The 23982-nt window shown below is 44.9% G+C and overlaps 1 protein-coding gene across 1 annotated transcript in view; it reads right to left on the bottom strand.

The window, feature by feature from the left end:
* Positions 1–23982, bottom strand: part of cdh13 (cadherin 13, H-cadherin (heart)) — a 480217-nt gene that overhangs the window by 64358 nt on the left and 391877 nt on the right. The window contains exons 13-14 of the mRNA XM_071203466.1: positions 12843–13070; positions 3417–3635 (exon numbers count right to left, since the gene is read on the bottom strand). Of these exons, the coding sequence (XP_071059567.1) occupies positions 3417–3635; positions 12843–13070 (447 nt within the window). The remainder of the gene's footprint in view (positions 1–3416; positions 3636–12842; positions 13071–23982) is intronic.

Raw genomic sequence — 23982 nt, 5'->3', positions numbered from 1 at the left:
TCAACTTCACCCTTACCTACCGACCTGGTTCTAAAAACCTTAAACCTGACGCATTGTCCCGGCAGTTTGCAGTGGATCAGGATCCTATAGCTCCTGACACCATAATCCCCGCTACCAGAGTGGTGGGCGCTGTAACATGGGAGATTGAGAACTCAGTGAGGAAGGCACAGAGACCATCCAGATCCAGGAGATGGTCCAGATAACCGTTTGTTTGTACCTGACTCTGTCCGCTCACAGGTTCTCCTATGGAACCATGCTTCCCGCTTTGCCTGCCACCCGGGTGTGAGTCGGACCCTATCCCTCCTGAGACGACACTTCTGGTGGCCTTCTATGGAAGCGGACTCTCGAGCCTTTGTGCTGGCCTGCACTGTTTGCGCCCGTAGCAAGTCTTCACACCAGGCTCCTATCGGTCTACTACAGCCTCTCCCAGTCCCTAGTCGTCCCTGGAGTCACATCGGCCTAGATTTTGTTACCGGCCTCCCGGTTTCACAGGGTAACTCGACCATTCTCACTATTGTTGATCGCTTTTCCAAAGCGGTTCATCTTGTGCCTCTTCCTAAACTCCCCACAGCCTCTGGAACTGCTGACCTCTTAGTCAATCATGTGGTCCGGCTTCATGGCATTCCAACAGACATTGTTTCCGACCGAGGGCCACAGTTAATATCTCAGGTATGGAAAGCATTCTGTCGAGTACTTGGAGCATCTGTCAGTCTCTCCTCAGGCTATCATCCTCAGACTAACGGGCAGGCCGAAAGAGCCAATCAGGACCTTGGAGCTGTACTTCGCTGTGTCACCTTCCGGAATTCCACCTCCTGGAGCTTACATCTGCCCTGGATTGAATACGCTCATAACTCACTGTCTAGTGCTGCCACCGGTATGTCCCCATTTGAATGTTCTCTTGGATATCAACCCCCTTTGTTCCCAGCCCAAGAGGACGAGATCGCAGTTCCGTCTGTCCAAGCCCATCTCCGTCGTTGTTGGAGGATTTGGAAGGATGCCCGCTCTGCCCTTCTCCGCTCCGATGAATGCAATAGGCATATTGCAAACCACCACCGGACCGCAGCTCCCCAGTTCCAACCAGGTTAGAAGGTTTGGCTTTATTCAAAAAATATTTCTGTACAAGCTGAGTCTAAGAAGTTGAAACCACGCTTTATTGGCTCTTATGTGATCGAGCGCATAATCAATCCATCTGCTGTTAGACTCAAGCTGCCTCCCTCCATGAGAATTCACCCAACCTTTCATGTGTCCCAGTTGAAACCAGTGTTGTCCAGCCCTTTGGGCCCTCCAGCCACCTCCCCTCCACCCACCCTTGTTATTGATGACCACCCGGCCTACACGGTCCGACGGCTGTTGGACATTCGTCGCCGGGGCCGTGGGTACCAGTATCTGGTCGATTGGGAGGGTTATGGTCCTGAGGAGAGGAGCTGGGTGTCCCGCAAGCTCATACTAGGTCCCTCTCTCATTCGGGACTTTCACAGAGACCACCCAGATAAGCCTGGCGGTTCGTCTGGAGGCTCCCGTTGAGGGGGGGGGGGGGGTACTGTCACGGTCCAAACTGTGTTCCTGTTTGTTCCCCTGTGTGTGGAGAGGGTGTGGTTTCCCTTGCAGGCAGCAGCCTGATTGCTCTCACCTGGCTGTCCGACTCAGCTGTCCCTCATCATCTAATCAGGACAGAGCTTATCTACTCCAGTCTCCCAGCAACTCACCGCCAGATTGTTTTCTACATCAGTGGTAGTACATCCTCCTGGCTGCCCATTCAGTTATCCTGTCTGCGTGTAATTCCGTACCTTTTGTAACTAGTTTCTCTTGTGTTTCCAGTGCAATCCCTCGGCCATCGTCCACCAGAGCTTCCTGTCAACCTGCCTGCTTCTTCCTGCATCATACCTGCCTGCCTTGTAATCAGTCCAGCCTCTCACTGCCTACCTCCACTCCGGACCTCCATATCACCAAACCTGCCTGAGTCTCCGAAGCAATAAACTATTTAAACATCTTCAGTCATTGCCTGCGCCTGGGTCCTGTTTAAAACATAATCCTAACACTATCCCTCACCTGATTCACTTTGCGATCTGTCTTTGACTATTGACCTGGGCACTCTGGAGTCCCTAACTTTGGGCTTGAAGTTGTTACGTACCTTGTCAGACTAAGGGTTTAGAAGGCTGGCAATAATAATAGCATAAACTGAAATGCTTTTTTGGGTTATGTGTGTGATGTTTTATTATATCTGATTATCTACTCGTATACTGTCTATTATCGTCATTTTTGTTGTATGTGTTTATTCTGGTCTATTCCTTATTTTTTCATTTATTTTACATGTATTTATATATTTTTTTTATATTTTATTTCTATGACCATTCGTTTTTCTTTGGTTTATTTTCTCATTTGTCTATTCACTGGGGAATACCACCTGGAGGGGGAGAGGGGTGGGATCTGGGGCGTTTGCAACTTGTCATAAATGTTGGACATACTGTATTTGTGATAAACTGAAAAATAAAGTTGTTAAAAAAAAAGAAAAAGACATGGGATCATAGAGAAAGGAGAAGCGTTTTAGTCTTCAATGAACATTTCACAGTCAAACACAAATCAGCGGGAAAAAAAGGTGTTAAAATTACGACTGCACCAGCTTTAGGCCTGAAATCTCATTTTGCCTTTTCCAGTAATTTCTAATTTTCTTTTACCCTATTGTTAATACTCTTCTTTTTCTTCTCCTTGCTATCAGAATCCCTCCCGCTGTACCGCGCCTACGGCATACAGCGATCCAGACTACAAACTAAAGAGAACAAACGCCGGATCTGGGTGACTTCAAGTTGGAAATGATTTGTCTTCCTGGGGAGGGCCCGAGGCATGGCGGGAAGAAAATAAAAAGGATAGTGAACGCATTCTTTTGCAACATAGATGCAATAGCACAAATGCCTGAATTCATGTGCATTCATGTGCACCAATACACAAGAGAACTTTAATGAAATGCTGCACTTTCAAATATTTTACATCATGTCTGTAATGATTTCTCTCCAAATGATAAATGATAAAATCCATTTTAAAGAGGCCCTATTATGCTTTTTGGTGTTTTTAATTTCCTGTAGTATGTTGAATAGTTTTTTGTGCAGGTAAATGGTCTGCAAAGGCTAACATCCCATCAATTCCTCCAGAGGGAGTTTCTCTCTCCAAGGGGTGGGACATCTCTAAGCAGCAGAGCCGGCGAGCTAACCAATCATGGGCTCTGGTTTCAGACAGAGGGTGAAAATAGGTGCTGCAGGACAGGCAGTATGAGGACAATACAGAGCTTTTTGAACATTAAAGCATGTCAACATTTCACAGTAGAGGCACAAAATACAATTATGAACCTGAAAATGAGCATAATAGAACCCTCCATTTTCAGTTCTCCTTTGGTCTGTGTGGTGGTGTTGATGGTTACTTACAGAGTAGGGCGAGCAGGAGTGTTGCGAACAGCACAAGAAGGCTGGCGCGGTGGGAGTGGGCGGAGCTGCAGTGCATCTTGTTCTTCTTGCAGACGCACACTTGAACTTTGACCTCTGTGTAGTTGGACAAGGGGGGCACCCCCGAGTCAGTGATGAGCAACGGGAGCTGGTAGTTGGCTTTCTTCAGACTGTGCAAGAGCATGATTTGGGAGTGTGTGGCTGTGGAGGAAACAGAGAAGAAGAGGAAGGTTAAATAAAGCGGGTGTATGATAATCCGCCATCCTGTCTATTGTCCGTATAATTCTGTATTTAAGAGCATCCCATTTTGCAAAGCAGAACTAAATATGTACAAAACTAATGTACCCCAAGTAACTGACTAAGTCTCTTCTGACAACTGCAGCGACACAAATTGGCACTACTTAAGTTGCGTAAGATTGTTACATTGGGTTGCATCAGACTTTACCCTTCCTTAAGAGTCACAAAAGAAAACTCTGGAGCCTATTTTTACGCATTTCACCCATCTGGCATGGCTGTTAACTCCTGGTCAGGTGACTTTTAGTCTTGTATTTAATTAGGACATTTACATTGTCAGACTGTGTGCTCGAAAGACAGCATTAAACATTTCACAAGTCTCTCGCTCTGTGTATTTTGATGCAAAAGGACTCTCGTGTGAGATGCAACATTTCCTGAAGTTTCTACAATCCCTGATAAGCATGTACAATCAGATCTCTTAATACTGCTATATTAATCCGTAGATAGTTTAATCACATCTAGTAGTGTACTTATGTTGTGTGATCATGGAATTGTGCTCATTTGTTTATCTCACGTGTCTGCAGCCACATGCAATATCAAATCCAAGGTGATAACAAAAACTTTAGGTTACTTATGTAACCCCAGTCTCAGAGTAACATGAAGTGAGATGTCTCACTATGGGATGCGCCTCATCGCGGAGCAAACAGAAGCATCAATCTCATTACGCCAATCCTGATTGGCTGGTGATCTTGACGTCAGCGTCAGGGGAAATCACCCCCTATAAGTAGCTTGCGCCACAACGCATGCGTCATTCACTCCCTAGCAAGGAGGGCCGTCTGGTGAGACATCTCACTTCATGTTACTCTGAGACTGGGGTTACGTAAGTAACCTATAGTTCTCATTCATAACACTCCGTTCGATGTCTCACTATGGGAAATTGTAGCTCCCGTATTGCCAGACGAGCTTATCTCGAAAATCACCAACCAACCAGAACTTAACAGGTAGAGTCCCGACTCAACAAGGTGCCCAGCACTGCTCGGGCCACGCTTGGAGTGGAGACGTCTAGCCTGTAAAAGCAGACAAAAGTGAGCGGCGAGGACCAGCTCGCCGCTGCACAGATGTCTTGGATGGAAACACCCTTGAGAAAAGCCCAGGATGTAGCCAGGCCCAGAGTCGAGTGAGCCCGCAGACCCGAAGGTGCTTGCAAACTCTGACTCGTATAGGCCAAAGCAATTGCCTCCACAATCCAGTGGGAGAGCCGTTGCTTAGTAACAGACTTGCCCTTGTGAGGGTTAGCCCAGGACACAAGGAGTTGGTCATTAAGACGAAGCTCATTTGATCTGTCCATATATGTGCGTAAAGCAGCGGCAGAGGAAATGCCTCAATGTCAATTGGGGTACACGAACCAACCACCTTTGGTGTAAAGGCAGGGTTGGGCTTCAACAACACTCTCGTTTGCCCTGGGGCGAACTGAGTGCATGAAGGATGTACAGAAAGCGCATGAATATCACTGACCCGCTTGGCGGATGCCAGGGCCAGTAACAGCACTGTCTTGAGTGACAGATGTTTCATGTCAGCTCCTTCCAGGGGTTCAAATGGGGTCATTCTGAGCCCATTTAAAACCACTGCCAGGTCCCATAAGGGCACCAGCGACCTGGAGACAGGGAGGAGCCTGCGAGCTCCCTTCATAAAACGGCAGACCAAAGGATGTTGGCTAGCCGTCTTACCCTCAAAGCCCACATGGCATGCAGCAATAGCAGCCAGGTACACCTTGATCGTGGAGAAAGCTCTGTGTTTATCGATCAAGTCCTGTAGAAATGATAAAATCACCCCGACAGGACATTGAAAAGAGATGTGCCCTTCTTGAAGGCACCACTCCTCAAACACCCTCCACTTACAGTCGTAAAGAGACCTGGTGGAGGAAGCTCTCGCACTCTGAATAGTGTTTATCACCTTCTGAGGGAGTCCTGAGTTTCAGATTGTACCACTCACGGGTCAGGCCCATAGTGCCCTGCGCTCTGGGCGTGGGTGAAGGATCACCCCCCCCGCCTGAGACAATCTGTCCCTGCGTAGTTGGGGCTGCCATGGCTGCCCGCACAACAGCTGATATATCTCCATCAGGATAAGTGTGTGGCGTTGCTCCTTCACTCTGGCCAGAGTTGGGGGTATCAGAGCCAGGGGTGGGAACGCGTACAGAAGACCCGGAGGTCAATCGTGTACGAGTGCGTCCCTGCCTAACAGTGCGTTTAAATCGTGCATTAAAGAGAACAGCTGTCATTGAGCATTTTCTCTTTATGCGAACAGATTTAACGCGGCTCCGCCGTAACGCACCCACCGCGGACTCACGATCCTTGGATGTGGAGTCCAGTCTGCATAGAGTGGTCCACCTCTGGACAGTAGTTCTGTCCCGAGGTGCATAACTCCTGGTACATGCGTCGCTCTCAGAGAGAGGAGACGTCTGCCGCTCCAAGGGATCAGTTTGTGCGCCAGTGTGTGTGACTGGAGACAATGCAACCTCCCTTGGCGGTTCATACACGATACTGTGGTCGTGTTGTCTTTCCTCATGAGGACATGGTGTCCTCTGAGAGAAGGCAGACAGCGTTTTAGGGTGGGGAACACCGCTAAAAGCTCCGGGTGATTTACGTGCGCCCGCTGGAGGTCTCTGCTCCAGAGACCCCTCACCGGGTGACCTTCGTTCATCAGCCTGTCAGACATGCGTCCGTGGTGACCACCTTCCGTGAAAGGACAGCACCCGTAGGCGTGCCCCGTACTAGAAAAGTCGGGTGCGGCCAGTGGCGTAGTGCCAGAGTATTGGGAACGAGGAAATACTTGGAATAAAAGCCGCTCTGACTCTGCTCGGCGGGCATTATAGATAAAACCCTCCTTTCTGGAGAGAGAGAATCTCTCTCTCCAGAAAATGGGTTGACTCTCCCCGGGCTTGTGAATACAGATAGCCCGAGAAGCGAGGGGGGGTGACGGTGACTTGGAGTCTGTAGCTCCGTGTAACTGTCTTGAGCACCCTAAGCAGATGTCGTGAGCATCTCCCGCTGTATGCTCCTTAGAGCCAGCTGAGATGTCACGTCTCTTCCCCTCTGAGTCTCTATTTGTTGTGTTATGGGGCCCTCCAGTGTCTGAGCACTGTGGTGCCCCATTTCGACAATCCCCACCGACACAGCGCATGCGCGTGACGGTGGTGCCTTTACAGCTCCAGCCGGCACTGCACATGCGCGTGACGGTGGTGCCTTCACGACCCCAGTTTTCGGTATTTTGAACCGAGCAGGGTTCGGGGGAAGCTTGGACGAAGGGCTGCCGCTGCGAAGGCAGCGGCTGGGCCCTTCGAGGGAGGCAGAGGTGGAGGGCCTCGTCCTCCTTCTTTTTCGACTCGCATCTCCTCTGCATAGAGGCAAGAGCGGAGCCGAAAATCCCCTCGGGAACGATGGGCATGTCAAGCACATCCTCCTTTTCCCGGTCTGAGAGGTTGGTGAGGTTGAGCCATCTAGCTCTTTCCTGCACCACCATGGTCCCCATTGTTTTGCCCGTGGCCTGGACGGCGCAGCGATGGACATGGAGACAAATGTCTGTGACCGCGGCCAACTCGTCCAGAACGGCCGGTCCAGGATTACTCGACTCCGCTCTGCTTGGTATGCGGTTAGCAGTGAGGAAACGTTCAGAGCCCTGGCGGACAACGCTGCGGCTCTGTAGGACCGTTCAGTCATGGTCGACTGGAAACGGTCCACCTTCGCTGGCAGCGTGGGGTTCCTGCTTGGTGACGGGCCCATCCTCGGTGTGAGAGAGATTTTCTTTTCAGCAATGTAGATGGAAGGAATGGAGGCTGGAGTCCGCTTTATATCAAACACTGAGTTTAATGAGAGCCAACGGCCGGGAGCATTGGCAGGGTTCTCACACGTCTTCATCATGTGATTCCCCAGCCAACACTGAAGATTACACAGAAACACAGCGCAAATCTACACAGATAATCAAGGAGGAGCCTCTATTTCGCGCGTCTTCTGATCGATAATCACAAAAACACATGGATTCAGAGACAAAGACAGTCTGTTAAAGTCCTCTGGCAGTTAGTCACAGTCCCCCAACAGGAAAGCGGAACCTTTAACCCTTTAAACCTTTAACCCCCTGCTCTAAGTTATGGCAGACCTATGTGAAACACAAAATGCTTTTTGGTACAAACACATAAACAAAAATATTTCCTTCACACTCGGTAGGAGGTGGGCTGCCACCAGCAGTTCCATCAGCGGTATGCTGAGCAGGCCGAGGGAGGAGACACCCTGGATTGGGGCCTTGTTGCTAAAGGGTCGGTCCCTCCACGAGACCGACACCTCATCCAACATCTCCGGGAAGACCGGGAGGAGTTGCCTTCTTGTCGCCGTTGCTTGGGGAGAATGTTTCCCCTCGTAACGGGACCTGGCGGTCTCCTTGGCCATTTCCGGCCACGGGATGTCTAGCCTGGACGCATCGCACTGAAAACGCGGCCTGCAGTGCTATCACCCGGGAGAGCAGCCATCACTCCCGGCTTTGCCGTTTGAGCCGATGACATGAAGATATCTTCTTCTTGCTCATCCGAATCAGACAGGAGGGACTCAGAGGTGTCCTCTTCGTCCTCCATGTAGTCTAATTCCAGGACATCCTCCGCGGGCGAGACCATGGTGAAGTCTCGCCGGGAGCTCCCGCCTGGTGAGGCGTGGGGCTCCGTTCCGCGTCTCTTGCCGCCACCGGGTCCCGGCATGACACGGCGTGGGATCCCGGTTCCGCAGCTGCCGCTGTTAGTGAGCCCCAGACCGACACAGTGAGGAGCTCAGTCTCTGTGGCAGACGCCCCCGTGTCTTGATTGCCAAACGGCGAATCAGTGGACATGAGGGAGTCCTGTTCCAACAAGCTAGCTTGGTGTGCTAGCCGTCGGTGGAGGCTCTTTCGGGTGAAAAGGGCACAATGCCCGCACGAGCCGGGGTTGTCGATAGCCTCCTGGGCGTATTCCAGCCCGAGGCAGGACGAGCAGACCTGGTGTGAGTCTGTGCCTGCTATCTTCAACCCGCAGCCGCATGACCGAGCCTCCGAGTCCTTGACTCCTCTGGTGTGATGGGGAGAGGCGTCTATCTTGTTCGCCTCGTGGCGTGGAGAGGACCCGCTCGTAACAGGTACGTCGTTGAGAGAAAAGTGTTACCAACCCGTCCTTAATCTGGAGAAAAAGGGACGGTGTGGGTCCTTTGTTGTCAAAGAATATTGACTGGTGTGTCAATACACTTCTAATCCTTTTCTCCTCCGTGAGAGAGAAAAAGAAAAGCGTCCTCGCTACCGTGGTGTCGGTAGTAAGGGGAAGCTAGCTAGCAACAGGTGCGTAGCTAGCTTGAAAAAATCAGACCTACCTTACTTTCCGGGGAAGAGAAGGGCGAGGTCGATTTCAATACTAACTGGCGTTAGTATTACCGTCTTCCTGCAAAGCAGAAGGAGTAGCCGGCGAGCGCCCGTCGACCGAAATGGTTATATTTGGGTTCAGTCTGTGGTACATTAAGCTTGTCCGGCTACTATAGAGATGTCCTCTGAAGCGAGAAGAGGTGTTTGAATGACGCAGGCGTCGTGGCGCAAGCTACTTATAGGGGGTGATTCCCTGACGTTGAGGTCAAGATCACCAGCCAATCAGGATTGGCGTAATGAGATTGATGCTTCTGTTTGCTCCGCGATGAGGCGCATCCCATAGTGAGACATCGAACGGAGTGTTATGAATGAGAACAGTAGGGTGACACATTATTGGAAGTGTCTTTGAAATTCGTTGATATCCAGTATTATCTCCAGGGGAGCTCCCATGTTTTATCAAACATTAAAATATAAATGTGACGTGTTAATTAGGGATCTTCAGAGATTTTGTTACCTGGTTGCTGTAGGTAACTTCATTTGTATCATACAGACAGAGAGCGGCATCAACCTTCTCATCTAACTCGAGGCAAAAAAGTAAATAAGAGCATCTCTCAAGATGTGAAACTATTCCTTCAATCATTCACCCATATGTATTTTTAAACCGTCTACATTTATAATTTCAAAGGACTGATTTGAAAAAGAATATGGACAAAGTGTTCAGGGGCCTCATTCATAACGCCGTGCGTAGGATTCACGTGGGAAGGTTGCTTACGTAGTAGAAATCCAGTAGGAAGTGCGTACAGCACTTCCTATGCTGGTTTCCCTTTATAAATCACAATCGACTCGAAATGTGGTACAGCTTTTGCGGGCTTCACGTAATGCCCATATTTGCAAATACATAGTCAAAGAAACGCCCATTCATTCATTCATTCTGACTGACTTTATGAAGAAGATAGCAGGAAATGACGACAGAACAGCTAAAAAAGACATCTCACACCGTGTCAGATTTTGGTTATTTTGGGGAGGTCGAGATAAATCATATTGTTTGGTGGATGCCGTTTGAACCAGAGTAGCAGCATGGAGGTCGGATCGTCACCAAAATAAATAAATAAGTGGTCCGAAAAACACATACACATAGCCTTCCTCAGGCAGTGTGTTTGTACCGGGGACAGGAGACACCCCCTTGATGAGAGACTGTAAGAAATGATCGGGGAGTCCCTCCGGAGTGGAGTCATGACGACTGGATCTGAATTATGTTTTCTTATTTGGTGGTTTGTGTCCCAGCTGTCGATCAGCTATGCGCAGCGTCTCCACTGCAGCCTGTGCATCTCAACCCCCCCCCCCTCCCCGCAGCAACTCTATATCCACCAGTTAAAAGAAATACAACTAATGTGTTGTGTTATATTAGCTGTACAATTGACCACATATGGTGTTCTTAGTTTCCATACCTCCTGTGTTTTATGAGCGACTTATCAAGTCTTAGCAAACGGCATAAAACATGATTAAACATGGTAGTATATAAAACCATGCTCGTACAACCTAGAAATGCAAAACCGCATCATTTATGAGAAAACATTTCATAACATTAACACAACATATTCGAGGTGGTTTTAAATAACATATCCGTATTTATTTATTTCTCCAAGTTATGTTTTTGTGTGCACTGAGGAGTCGCAAACAGGCGTTTGTTTAATCATTTTAAGATTGGCTTTAATCAATGTTTGAAAATGAATTCTTCATATGATAAATGAGAGGTAACATTTTGTTTATGGTATTATTTCCACATATTTCTCTCCATTCTTCCTTCTGCCAACAGTGTCGCAGTTTCTCGTCTCTCCCGTTTTTGTGTTTAGTGCGTACGCATTGGGTGAGAGTTTGCGTGGAGGACCGCACATTTACCCGTCAAGTTAGTATTTTATAAATCGCAAACATTGCGTAGAAACTGGCGTACGCCATTTTTTGAGCGTATATCCCTTTATAAATGAGGCCCCAGGTGTTTTTGTTAAGTAAAAGCAACAACACCACAGTGAATACATCCTCAAGTAAAAGTCCTGAATTCAACATTTTACTTGAGGAAAGTACAAGAGTATAAGCATCATTAAATACTCATTTGTAATAAATACCAAACATTGAGATAGTCTTTGGATATAATGGCCAATTTCAGAATATTATATATAATCTGATTGGATTATAATTATTATGAATTGATGTTTCAATTGCTTAAATTCTGCAGCTGGTAAAGACAGAGCTTTTGTTTACTGTTGGGCATTTTTTTTATTTCACCAAGGAATGTCAGCCGATAATAATACATAATAAAGTCTTTGTTGATTATATTTTATTTGGCAAAATGTGTCTCTAAATTATAGTGGAGTAGAAGTATATATTAGCATACAAAGGACCTCATAATTGTACTTATAAGGGTCCAACACTGAAGTGATTGGGTAAAAAGAGTGATTCTGAAACCAAACATTTGTAGTAAGAAGGATTAAAACTAGATGTTGCACACACGCACACACGCACGCACACACACACACACACACACACACACACACACACACACACACACACACACACACACACACACACACACACACACACACACACACACACACACACACACACACACACACACACACACACACACACACACACACACACACACACACACACACACACACACACACACACACACACACACACACACACACACCACACACACACACACACACACACACACACACACACACACACACACACACACACACACACACACACACAGGAGACGAGCACTGCAGTGCCAGTCCATATCAGACGAGCGGGCCCTACCTGTCTCTCCAGCAGGGGTGATTGAGGAGTGTCTGTACCTCCCTCTCCTGCTGTCAGTCACAGCTAATACCTCTGGGCAGGTTTCAGCTCTGCTCTGTCGCTCAAACACACACACTGCGCTGCCAGTCATGCAACCCTGAATCAATGTCTTTCTTGTTCGTCTATCCTCCTCCTTCCATCCTGTTATTATTTGTCTCTTCATCTTTGTCATGTTATCTGTTCTAGTTCAGACGGCACTAGTTGTTAAGTAAGTACACAGATGTTATACTTGAGTCAAAGTACTTACTTTAGGAATAGCACAACAGTATTACAATCACACTGTACTTCAATTATTAATGTGAAAGACCTTTTATTTCCTGTAAAGAAGCTTTTATTATGACTTATATTATTGATATATTATTATTGATGCTTTTCATGTAGGAGACATTTTAAAGTGACAGCTGGTAGACCTCACATTTGAACTACTTTGTGTCATGTTGGATAGTTTAATCTGAAATAATTGATCACTTGTTTTTCATAAATCTGAACTTGCTAAGTAAGTACAATACTTCCTTTGAAATGCAGTGGAGTAGAAGTGGAAAGTAGCATGACATTTAAATGTTCAAATTAAAACAATTACGAAATATGGTACTGTGGCAAATCTATTGGGCGTAACTTGTCTGTACTCAAAATGCACAATATTGCACTGAGGTGAACGGACCCTCGAATGCTGTTGCAATTTACTTTTGTTACTCTCTTTTTCATTATTTTTCTTTGTTTATTTGATCTTTCCATCACCCGCCTCCCCCGAGTGCTTTCTGGCAGCCCTGTGTAGAATACGCTCAAAGCTCTTAGTGAGAAGTAAAATAATGACCGTGTAATAGCAGGTAAAGAAAAAGTAGCTCACAGAGCCCTGTTTGTTGTTTTCCAAGAGGTGAAACTTATTATTATTATAATGTCAAAAGGTTATGAGCAAACAAAATCTCAAAATATAGTACTCACAGTTGACCCTGGTGACCTTCCATGTTTTGTCGAGGCCCGGCTGTTTTCCCAGCTCTATCTTAAAGGGTGCGGCGTTGGGGTAAAGGTCCTTGTCCCGCCCCCCGACTATAGCCACTTTCATGTCATCTTCACACACCCGCGCTACCGATGGGACCACATAGGGGGCGTTGTCATTGTAGTCTTCCAGGTAGATGACCAAAGAGCCGGTGCCTGTGGCTGGAGGGCTGCCTGGAAACACAACATTATCACATATTAGGAGAGGGATAACCAAAGAGTTGATTGATTCACTCTCTCGCTGTAGGCCTGAATGCTGATGATTTTGTGGAGGAATGCGAACAGTAACGATGTTGGCAGATGTGAAAAGAGCAATAACGCAATGTGGCTGCAATTAAACATGGTGTACTCATGATTATTTGAAAGTTAATTATCTTTTTAACCGTTTTCATTCTGCCATGTCGAAATGTTCTTCAGCTGACATCCTAAAGTAGAGCAAAGCATGATGTTTAAAACAAAAAAGTAAAAAACCCGAATAAGATCCATCCCTTTTTTTCTACTCTGCTGACCTAATTCAACCCAAACAAAACAAAATGTTTGTTGTTTTAATGCCTGGGGAGAATGAATCACAGTGACTCGTGTTTTGGAAGAGAACAAGCTTCTGTATGAGATTACACCTCGGTGAAGGATGCTGGGTCAAAAAAGCAGCTTGGCTATATCAGGATATACTGTATGTGCCATAAATGTCAAGTGAAGTCTTTCCAGTGCCGTTAGATAAAGCTGCCCACACTAAAATGCTGATTAAGTGAAAGTTAACTTCTTAGGATAATCTAAGGATTACACTGAATACAAATTGTGCTTCATCATCTCTGAAACATCCTCGTAACCAGATCAGATGAAGCCTTCATATTCACCACTGAATAAAGGCAGTTTACATTTATTTTGGGAAACAATGTTTCCTTGATTCCACAAAATATGCTAGGGATTCTGGCTTAAAGAGGCCCTACTGCTATTTTTCAGGTACATATTTGGATTTTTGGCCTTTAATGTGACATGTTCTAATGCTTTAATGTGTAAAAGAGGCTTTACTTTTCTCATACTGCCTGTGCTGCAGCACCTCTCTCCACCTTCTGTCTGAAACCAGAGCCCAGTCTGCTTTGATTGGTTAGCTAGTCAACTGCTTAGAGATGTCCCTCCCCTTAGCATATCACAACAAAAAAATGTTGCAACCCCAGCCAAGAAGTGCGAGTGTAACGTAGTGATGTCATTATGTAATGAAATTAAACAAAGGAGTCCAATGGAGGCGTTTCAAGCAGTGTGTCAGAGAGAAACTCCCTCTGCAGTTAACTTTGGGATTTTAGCCTTTGCCGACCATTTACATGCACAAAAAACATTAGAACACACTACAGGAGAGGGAAAAGCCCCAAAGGCATAATGGGGCCCCTTTAAATAACAACAGTTTCAGAAGCTATAATTAACTAACCAATATAGCTGAAGGTAACTTATTGGCATTGGTTTGAGAAGCCAGTCTGATGATTTATTCATGTTCCAGCTGACCTTTTTAAAACGAGAACCTTGTAAAACATGTCTCAAAGAAAGAATGAATGCTGATGTATGACATTTAGAAACGGACACTATCTTAGCCAACTTCAAACAGAACCACTTTTGACAGATTCGAGCACTGTTGTAAGGTTATTTGTATGTATTTCATGTAAATGCCATAAATACAAAGTATGGGTGTAAAACATTCAAACTACTTATGCCACATAATGCAAGTCCTCTCTCCGTGGGGGGGGGGGGGGCGCAGAGGCATGCCAAGGGGGGTGCAAGAGACCAGGAGGAAAAATGGCTATACAAAAACAAAAAAAAGATTTAAAAAAAAAAATCATACATTGAAAAATTATTGATTCGAAAATAATATGATGCAGTACAGTACTATTACGTCTGGGTCTCTGTGTTTCATTAAAGCTCGGCTCTGTGTGTGTGTGTGCGCGAGCGAGAGAGAGAGAACGCACCGGTACCGGAGATCGTTGTTGTTAGCTTCTGGTGCTAGCGAGCTACGCTAACGGATATAAGGAGTTGTTTCAACAACAAGGTGGAGGAGAGTCCTCTCCTGTCAGACTGAGAGACTCAGTGAGATAAAGGACTCAAACGTGTTGGTCACCATTAATGTAAACAATTATTTCCGAGACACACATTTATAATGATCATTATAGTTATAACAAAATAAGAGAATAAATTAAAAACAGGTATGGAATACTATATGACAGTAAAACAAGAATAAAGTTTAAAAGGGGAGTGATTTGTAAAATATCCATAAAGAAAAAGTAAATCTGTTTCCAGTTCTGTTTCAAATGGGTGTTGAGAGATAGACATAGATCTCTTCATGTTGCTCTCAAAGTGCACCAGATTGATGCATTTAACTTCAATATTTAAAAATAAATCTTCCCTGGGGAGCTTGCCCCCGGACCCCCCTATGTGAGGTCCACATACCGCCAAATAGCACTTTACCCCTGCTTACACCTATATGCCTCGAGCCTTCATTGTAACTGTCTCCCTGTGTATTTGCGTGGGGAGTGTTGCAGTAGAACATTCCACTGTAGCGACCGGTACATTAATGGGAAACCCTAAATGTTTGAGCACCCTCTATGAAACGTCAAGCTACCCCACAGCACCCCAAAATAAATATCTGGCGCTGGCACTGAGCCTGACTATTTGTGTTGGGGGGGCCCCGACTTATTTTTTTCTCCAAAGGGGGGGCCTGACAGAAAAAGTTTGAGAACCACTGTTCTAAAGGGAGGAAAGTATCCATAAGTGCTAAATATGTACTATTTGTGTGAAGGTACTGAATGTAATGTACTGTATGTCTGTATGTCAAGTGAAGTGGAGAACATAAAGGCACGAGTAGGTGCTGATACTCGAGGATAATGGCAGCAATCCAATTTAATCACACACACACACACACACACACACACACACACACACACACACACACACACACACACACACACACACACACACACACACACACACACACACACACACACACACACACACACACACACACACACACACACACACACACACACACACAGGGGTGTCCCTCACAACCAGCTCCTGCTCCATCAAGATGGTGCTCCATGGACCTGTGCACACATGAATACTGACACATGCTGTGTCACAATCTTAAGGAGAACCCAAATGCAGCACTCGAGAAACCAAGGAGAATTGGTAATATACTTTATTGGAGATTCCACTGGATCGGAGGAATACCAACCGGGCAGTTTAACGCACCGGAGGACAGCGGGCAGAAGGTGAGTCAGGGACAGGCAGAGGGTCAGAGAGTAAGCGAGGCGGTCAGCGTGGATACAGGCAGGGTCGGATAACGGGCCAGACAGGATAGTCGAGGGACAGGCAGGATCAGGAAACAGGCAGAGCAGGCAGATCGAGGACAAGCAGGGTCGGAACCGGGTAGGCAATCTAGTTTTGAACGCGGGAGAGACAAGCATGAGGCAAAGTACAATCTGGCAAAGAGTGTGTGTAAGGTGCGGGTTTAAATACTGGCAGAAGCTAATGGGTGCAGAAGAGAAAGAGAGTCAGTTAACAAGTGGGTGTGGAAAACAGGTGAGACAGGTGAATGGAAAACGACTGGTGAATGATGGAGCAGACATGCTGACTGTAACACACACACACACGCACGCACGCACGCACGCACGCACACACACACACACACACACACACACACACACACACACACACACACTCACTAATGGCGCATTTCCACTGCAGCGAGTAGCCCCGTTTAAGCGTCCTTAATCGTCATCAAGCGGCCAGGCCAGTTTTTGGTGGCCTTTCCATATAGCGTAGCACCGGCTAGCGGGTACTTTTTCCGGCCCCATAAAATCGTGGTTCTATCAGGCCAGGGCCAGGGCTGAACTAGTGACGTCAACACTCTCGACTGCTGATTGGTCAGAGAGAATCGTCACAAGATCGCGCGCAAGATCATCCCTATAGCGTCGCATATATATTTAGAAGCAAGCTTGCAGCATTTTTGTAAACGGAGGAGCTACAAAAATGGCAACGTCAAAGAAAAGCACACCGTGGTCGACCGAGGAGGTGACGACATTCCTACATCTCATTGGGGATGATAAAATCCAGCGGGAGCTCGACGGAACAACTCGAAATGTGAAAGTGTTCCCGGATGTCTCTGCACAGATGTCCGAATGCGGATTTTCGAGGACTTTCCTGCAGTGTAGGGAAAAACTGAAAAAGATGAAGAGTGAATATCGCCAAGTAAAAGACAACAACAACACGAGTGGTGCGGGTAGTGGCCCCGCCCACACTGCGTTGCTACCCCAGGTCCTAAACTGTAATGGAAATGCGCCACGGCCTCGGACGGCCAGCGAGGCAGCCCGAGGCCTGAGCGAGGACGCTTAGGGACGCTTAAACGGGGCTACCCCGCTGCAGTGGAAAGGTGCCATAAGCTACTCTTCCCTCCTGCTTTCCTATATGCCTGCATGCATTGGGTCAATAACAAACCTGAAGAACTCTCACTGTGCCGGATCAGATGTTTAGTAATATTCAATAAAAAAAAGAGATGCAATACAAACTTTAACATGTTCTGCTTCAGTCTGCAGAGAGATCATACCGTATCTGTGTGTTTCTAAGTGTTCATCAAACAATCATCATGATCTGTTTGTTTGCTGCTCACAACTTTAATTTCATTCTCAGCTGCAAAGCCATCAGCAGATTATGATTGAAAGAGATAAGTGAGAAATCAAATGTAATGGCAGCGAGTTTGGCATTTTCTGCTGCGTGAAATGACTGCTATCTCACTTGCTTTTTTGTCTGCATTCAAGGAACAAACAAAAACAGCAAACCGCTCAAGATAAGTATGCCTGTGACAATATCAGCGGTGAATCGAGAGCGGAGAGGAATTACTTTAGCGAGAGCGGACAGAACATGTGTTGATAAGCAAATCAAAGACTGTAGCTCTTCAGACGAGACCTCAGATAATCTATTATCGCTTGAGACCAAGAGAGTGAGGATGCGGCTCGGATCCCCCGTCAGTGAAAATATGAACATTTCAACCCATTTGAAGCGGGAGAGGCCGTCTCTGTGCTTGGCTTGCTTTAAGTGAAGCTGCTTGTCTTCCGAAATGAATCCTCCCCGTACCTAATCACTCTAATTCTCTTCTCCTTCTCTTCTCCTACTCCTTATCTCCATTGCATCATGGCTGTGTCACCATCAGCCTGCCACGGCATCAATGGAGCTTGTCTGCTGGCCTCTACTTCACACCGCTTTGTCACTAAAGTTCTGATTAAACACCCTGCACGTTTCTAAAGGAGATGGGCAATTTATGGATATTTGCCACTACAGCAGGACTGCTCTTCTCTGCATGTTGGGCACTAGACAGTACATAAAAAGTAAAGTAGACGGTAATAATGACAGAAGGGACATGGGAGGATTTCCTGTGATATTTGCAGAGTGATGAAAACGTGTAAAACAAAACCTGTCCTCTCATTGTCTCGTTGGAGTTGTTCAGTGTGCAAAACAGATTCATCGGGCTGTCAAAATGTGGTGGCAGCATAGAGTTTCTGTCTAATTAACAAAGGCTTCAATCTCCATGTACAGTGCTTGCTAGAGAGCCCCAGAGAACCCAGAGCACAGATTGATTAACGATTAAAAAGAGAACAGAAGCCGTCGCTCTCTGCCTCTTAGGAAATGTGTGTGTAATCCTCTAGGCCATGTTTGTGTGATATTATAGCCTCACCCCTCTACCTCGAGTAACTCTGACAACTCGTGGTGATTTACTCAATTATTTTCTTGTTTTGACAATTGCTATGTTCAAAACGCAAATTGTCAGTCATGTGTTGGTGGTTAATGCAATAACAGCTACAGCTTATTTTGAGTGAATGTAGCAGTTTTGTATCACACTGTTCCAGATCTTAGTCCATATTTCCTTTCAAATTAAACAGTTAGATAAGACTGAGCTGTATGTCTATGAACCTGAATATGATGCACAATCTGTTTTGACAACAGGACAATATTTTCTTATGAGAAGCTTTCTAGTTTACATTTGCAGCAAGCTTTGGTTGTATGCAGATAAAAAGTCTGTGTGGAGCAAATGAGCCACACCAGCTCAAATGCAATCTTGTAACAACGCATACGCCAATGGCAGCATTCTAATATACAGCTTTTATGTTTACAATTATTTCCCACCAATACTTTTGTCAAGTTTAAGCAAGAAGTTGGAACCAAAAGCAGTAAAAGAGAGAGGCATGTATAACAAAAAGTGAACTTGTACTTAAATAAAGCTGATACAAGAACAGGCGGACATACAATGTAAAACAAAACAACGAAAATAAATAAAATCAATCAGACAAGACAGGCGGGAAAAAACAACAACAGGAAGTAAAATAAGACAAGACACAAGGAGAAAAAGCCTTTCAAAATAAAAGAGGAAACACAAACTAAGATCATGACAATGTTTTCTGAAATGTGGTCTTAAACAAAGATTTTGACAAATTACAGATTGATGGTTTGTTGAGTTTAGGGAAGGCCAAGATTGTAAAATTGATCAATTTCACAAAAAAACCCATAATGTCAACCTCTTGATCTCTCTAGAGGTGTAGTCAGGGAAAGCAAGTAGGTATCATTATGGTACCATGAATTTCGGGACAGAATATTCTCGGCAATACATTCAATTGTTGCTGACAGACCGACAGGAAGACATTGCCATCCTGGAGACGAGCTGCTAACATGGCTTAACATTTAAATTACCCTCCCTATTTCTAAGACAGTGTTGCAATACAACAGGCTGACATATGTATTTTCACAAGCCATCCCTCAATGTCTTCATTCCAGTCCATCTCCCCTCAGCAGAGGTTGACCTTGAGTATTACACTGTATTTAAAACGTAATCCCAATGTGCCTAAGTGAATACATGTTGGCAAAATCTGAAGTTAATCCTATCACCTTTAAAGGTCTCCTATTATACAATTTGTAGGCATATATTATAGGTCTCAGATATATAACAAACATGACTATCGAGTGGTTTGCTCAAAATACCAAACAGAAAAGGAAAAAAAAGAGCGGAGAGCTCTAATTCTACCGGCAGATACTCAGCTAAATGCTGCCGTGATTAAACGCCATATAATGTTCCAAACCACATCAAGGATTATTTCTGCATTGTTTCTGATAGCAATGTTTCTGGTATGTGCTACACCTGCATATGAGAAACTAAATGTAATATATATTTACAATGTAGTAGCCAATTATAAAACCATTTTTGGTCCATTATGCTGCTGCTGCATGACTCATTTGCAAACAATTTCTGTAAAACGGCATCTGGAAATGATAAGTACATTTTTGTGGCTGCCTGAATCTTATTTACTTAATTTCTGCTTACTTCTAATTAACTGACAACATCTTACACATAAGGCGTTGTGTTTCGAGACTTCTGGAGAGTAGTGAAACATTTTAAACTAGAGGCAACCATTTCAATTTGATCACATTCTGAAATAGGTTGAAAATTACAAAAAATAGCTGAAATTTCACAGGAAAGTATTGCACTGTAATTTGCACATTATTTATGATGTATTGCCCGTGCAAACGCCATTACAAATATGAATTTTTCCATGCAGTAGAATCAATCCACTTAGCATAATCATGGTGAATCAATTCAAAACATTATTCTGAACATGGTTTTCACGGACATAAAAAGTTGTTCTGCTCCTACTAGTATTTCAAAATGTTAAGTTGCAGCATGAACACTATGTTTCTGGGGTAGATGCAGCAAACACCTATGTAGAGGAATTTCTGTAAGGACTGACTTCATCACCTCCAACCTCTTCCTCCAGGCTCTGCACTCCGGCTCCACCTCCATGGACCAGCACTACTCCGACACATCCAGCTGCCCCTGCTGGCAGGCAGTCCTGTTATTCTCCCGTCTGCCCACAGATGAGAGGAGCGAGCAGACTGATTGACCCCGGGGCCGTCAGGGCTAATCCACGGCTACAGGCTCCAATATGACATTTCTTCCTTTCTTTCTCTTCCCTGCTTTCTCTTTATCTACCCCCCCAAACACTCCTTTTCACCCTGCTTTAGGCTAATGCTCTATTTATGTCTGACTGTCACTTTCTGTTGTTGTCACTTTATTTTTTCTCTTTCTGTTGTCTGACTTTTGCTCCCCTACTGTTGTAAAAGAGGAAGGAAAGACCGGTAGCGGTTTAGAAATGTACCGATTTCTTCCCCTGCACGGTATGGTGGGTATAAAATCGGTCTTTCCTCTTGTGGGGAAATGAGTTGTAGCAGCAGTGGCGGCTGGTGGAAAATATTTTTGGTGGGGCTATGGAAATAGGGACCAAACCATACTAGGGCGGTCCGGGGGGATTCTCCCCCGGAAGACATTTTTGAGAAATGACCCCTTAAATTATCACTTCTGGTGATGTTAGAGGGGCGGAGGAAATTGAGGCTTAAAAATATGAGATAATCCATAATCTTCAGTGTGGTTAGCTATGCATCTTCCAAAACTGTGCAACAGTACAGTAGGCCCACACTAACTGCAGAACACTGGTGCTTTGGGAACACTCAAATGATTTAATTCCCATATAAAATCAGGAGACTAAATAACAACTCCACCCTCTGCCCACTACTTTCCTGTAACATACAGGTCCAGCCCACACATATGCTCCATGGTGCTACAGGCATTGCCCTTACAACTACAATAAGCATGTAAATGTTAATCTACAGCTCCGGCGATCCACTAGCACCGGAGTCTCCTGCAGTGCAGGCGCAGCCATCCTCGACAACTACTGTAGCGTCACCTTTGATACGAGTCTAAACAACTTACAGACACACAAGGCCAGGACGCTGACAGGGCGCCATTTGAGCATCAGATCTGACGACGCTGATTGGCTGAAATTATGTTTCGGCGGCATAGTTTACAGATAGCAACAGTCAGCTTGTTGGCTGCTGCTGCTCTGGCTGAGGGCTGAGGGCTCCTTTCTACCGCCCGGACGAGAGAGGGTAATGATACGCTGCGGCCAGGCAGGAAACATTTAGACATCGTAAAACAATTTTAAACGAGATGTTATTGTAGATTATACATTTTACTGATACCAACTATATAATATTTACCTTGTTCATTAAAAATAAAATTAAAAAAAATATATATTTTTTTAAATATATTTTTTAATTAATTTTTTTTTTTTAATGACAATCAAACATGTGGGAAGAGGGGGCGGCCCCTAGCACCCCTATGGGCCGGCCGCCACTGTGTAGCAGTGACGTGTTATGAGGGGAGGTGAGGGCAGAGAGCACAACACATTTGAAGGGGGGAAAAAGTACAGCCAGTTCCATTTTCATTTTTCGGAAAGTCATCCATTTGATCGGTTTTTTGTAGTGTGAAATAACTCTGAGAATTCGCCATGAATGAATTCACAAAATTAAAAAAAGGGTCCACTTGTAGAGTGTAACCAAGGAGTGGACAAAACTGAAACTATTCTTATCCATTCGTTTTCTCAGATGGAGGAACCATTAAAAACCAGGACAACCCAGGTACAAACAACCAGTGGAAGATGCCCTTGGCCAAAAATATTCAGCATTGTTATTACTATGATTATTTTTCCTCGGCCACGTGAAAGTGGATGATGAAGAAAATGAAATAACAACAGCAGGGCCTGGAAAGCTTGGAGCGGGGCTCGCGAGTGAGGAATGGCTCAATGGAAAATGTCACAATACATCATGCTGCAGCTTAACAGTCAGAAAGACTAATTAACAGATGGACTACGGCACGTAATAGAGGAGAGGGAAAAGATAAATGAAGGCAACAGCTAAAATGAGAAAGGGAGGAGATTGCAGCAGGAGGATAGGAGCTTTGAAGGGGAATGATTTTGAAAATTATATGATTATATGAAACGTCTGCCGTGCTGGCAAATTGACTGAAATACAGTACAATCTATTCCCCATCACTTTACAGTATCTGCTTCTTACTCAACTTACTCTCTCTATCATGACCTGCACACCCAGGAACAGCACAATACTGAGCATCCAATTTCTCTTCATTTAACGTAACAGCTTCCTGACTCTAGCCGCAGTATGAGCCACCATGAGTATACACTGGGATACTTCTTTTTATTTGTATTTGAACAGCATTGTAATGTTTTGTCAGTAAAGGAATATGTTTCCACAGTCAGTGCAGACCAGCATAACAACCAGAAGAAACATGTAAAAATGACATGTTGAACATCAGGCAGAATGTAAACGAAACATTCTACAACTCAAATTATTAACACTTTAAAACATTATTAAAAATTAACTATTTAAAACCTATATTTTTAGTCAATCTTTTTCTTTATCTTGCAAATTCAGAAAGCCTAGATCACACACATTTGCTTTTAATAATTTGTAATATTGTAATTGGAAGCAAAATAAGAAGAATTGGAAAGCTATTGATTTGAAACATTTCAATGTTATAATTGAACCACTAAAAAACATTGCAAAGCCCTTGTGAATCTAAAATACCATGGTGGAGTCTATGTGTTTTTTTAAAGAATAAATTGATTAAACTTCATATAGTGTATTTTTTTTAAGTTCTTTCCTCAGTCAGTACAAAGTTCAGGGTTTTGTTTTTTTCAGTTTCTCTCTATCAGTCTTGCCTCTGTATGAGTCCCAGACCTTGTTAAAACTCCCTTCAGATAACCCACTTCATTCTGTCCCATCACTCATCGGGCTCCTCGGGGCTTCGGCAAACGCTATCACATGACACCTTGCTAATCTGATTGGCTGATCGGAACTGTAAATGAAACCAGCCAGAGCCAATTACAATAGGCACAAGTCATTAAGAGAGATTACTTCTGGGAGAGAAGTGGTGCTGGGGACAGGTGCATCGCTGCTAGTCTGGCAAATTACTTTCAGAATAGAGTTTGGGTTATCTGTTTCTCGCTATTATGCCAAGTGATTGGAGAGGGAGGATATTGATACGGCTTAAAGTAGGCTTACACTGCAATCTCTTTTTGCACTAATTAAACACCAGAATTGGCTTCCTTGAGATATTTATTGGTTTGCCTTGCTACAGGATTTTAACTGTGCTAAGGTGTAGGATAATAAAAAAGTCGACACATCCAAGTGGAGCAACTTCAAT

The sequence above is a fragment of the Pseudochaenichthys georgianus genome, chromosome 6 (genome assembly GCF_902827115.2).
Source record: "Pseudochaenichthys georgianus chromosome 6, fPseGeo1.2, whole genome shotgun sequence".
In the NCBI taxonomy this organism is placed as follows: Eukaryota; Metazoa; Chordata; class Actinopteri; order Perciformes; family Channichthyidae; genus Pseudochaenichthys; species Pseudochaenichthys georgianus.
This window is presented reverse-complemented; position numbering and strand designations above follow the sequence as displayed.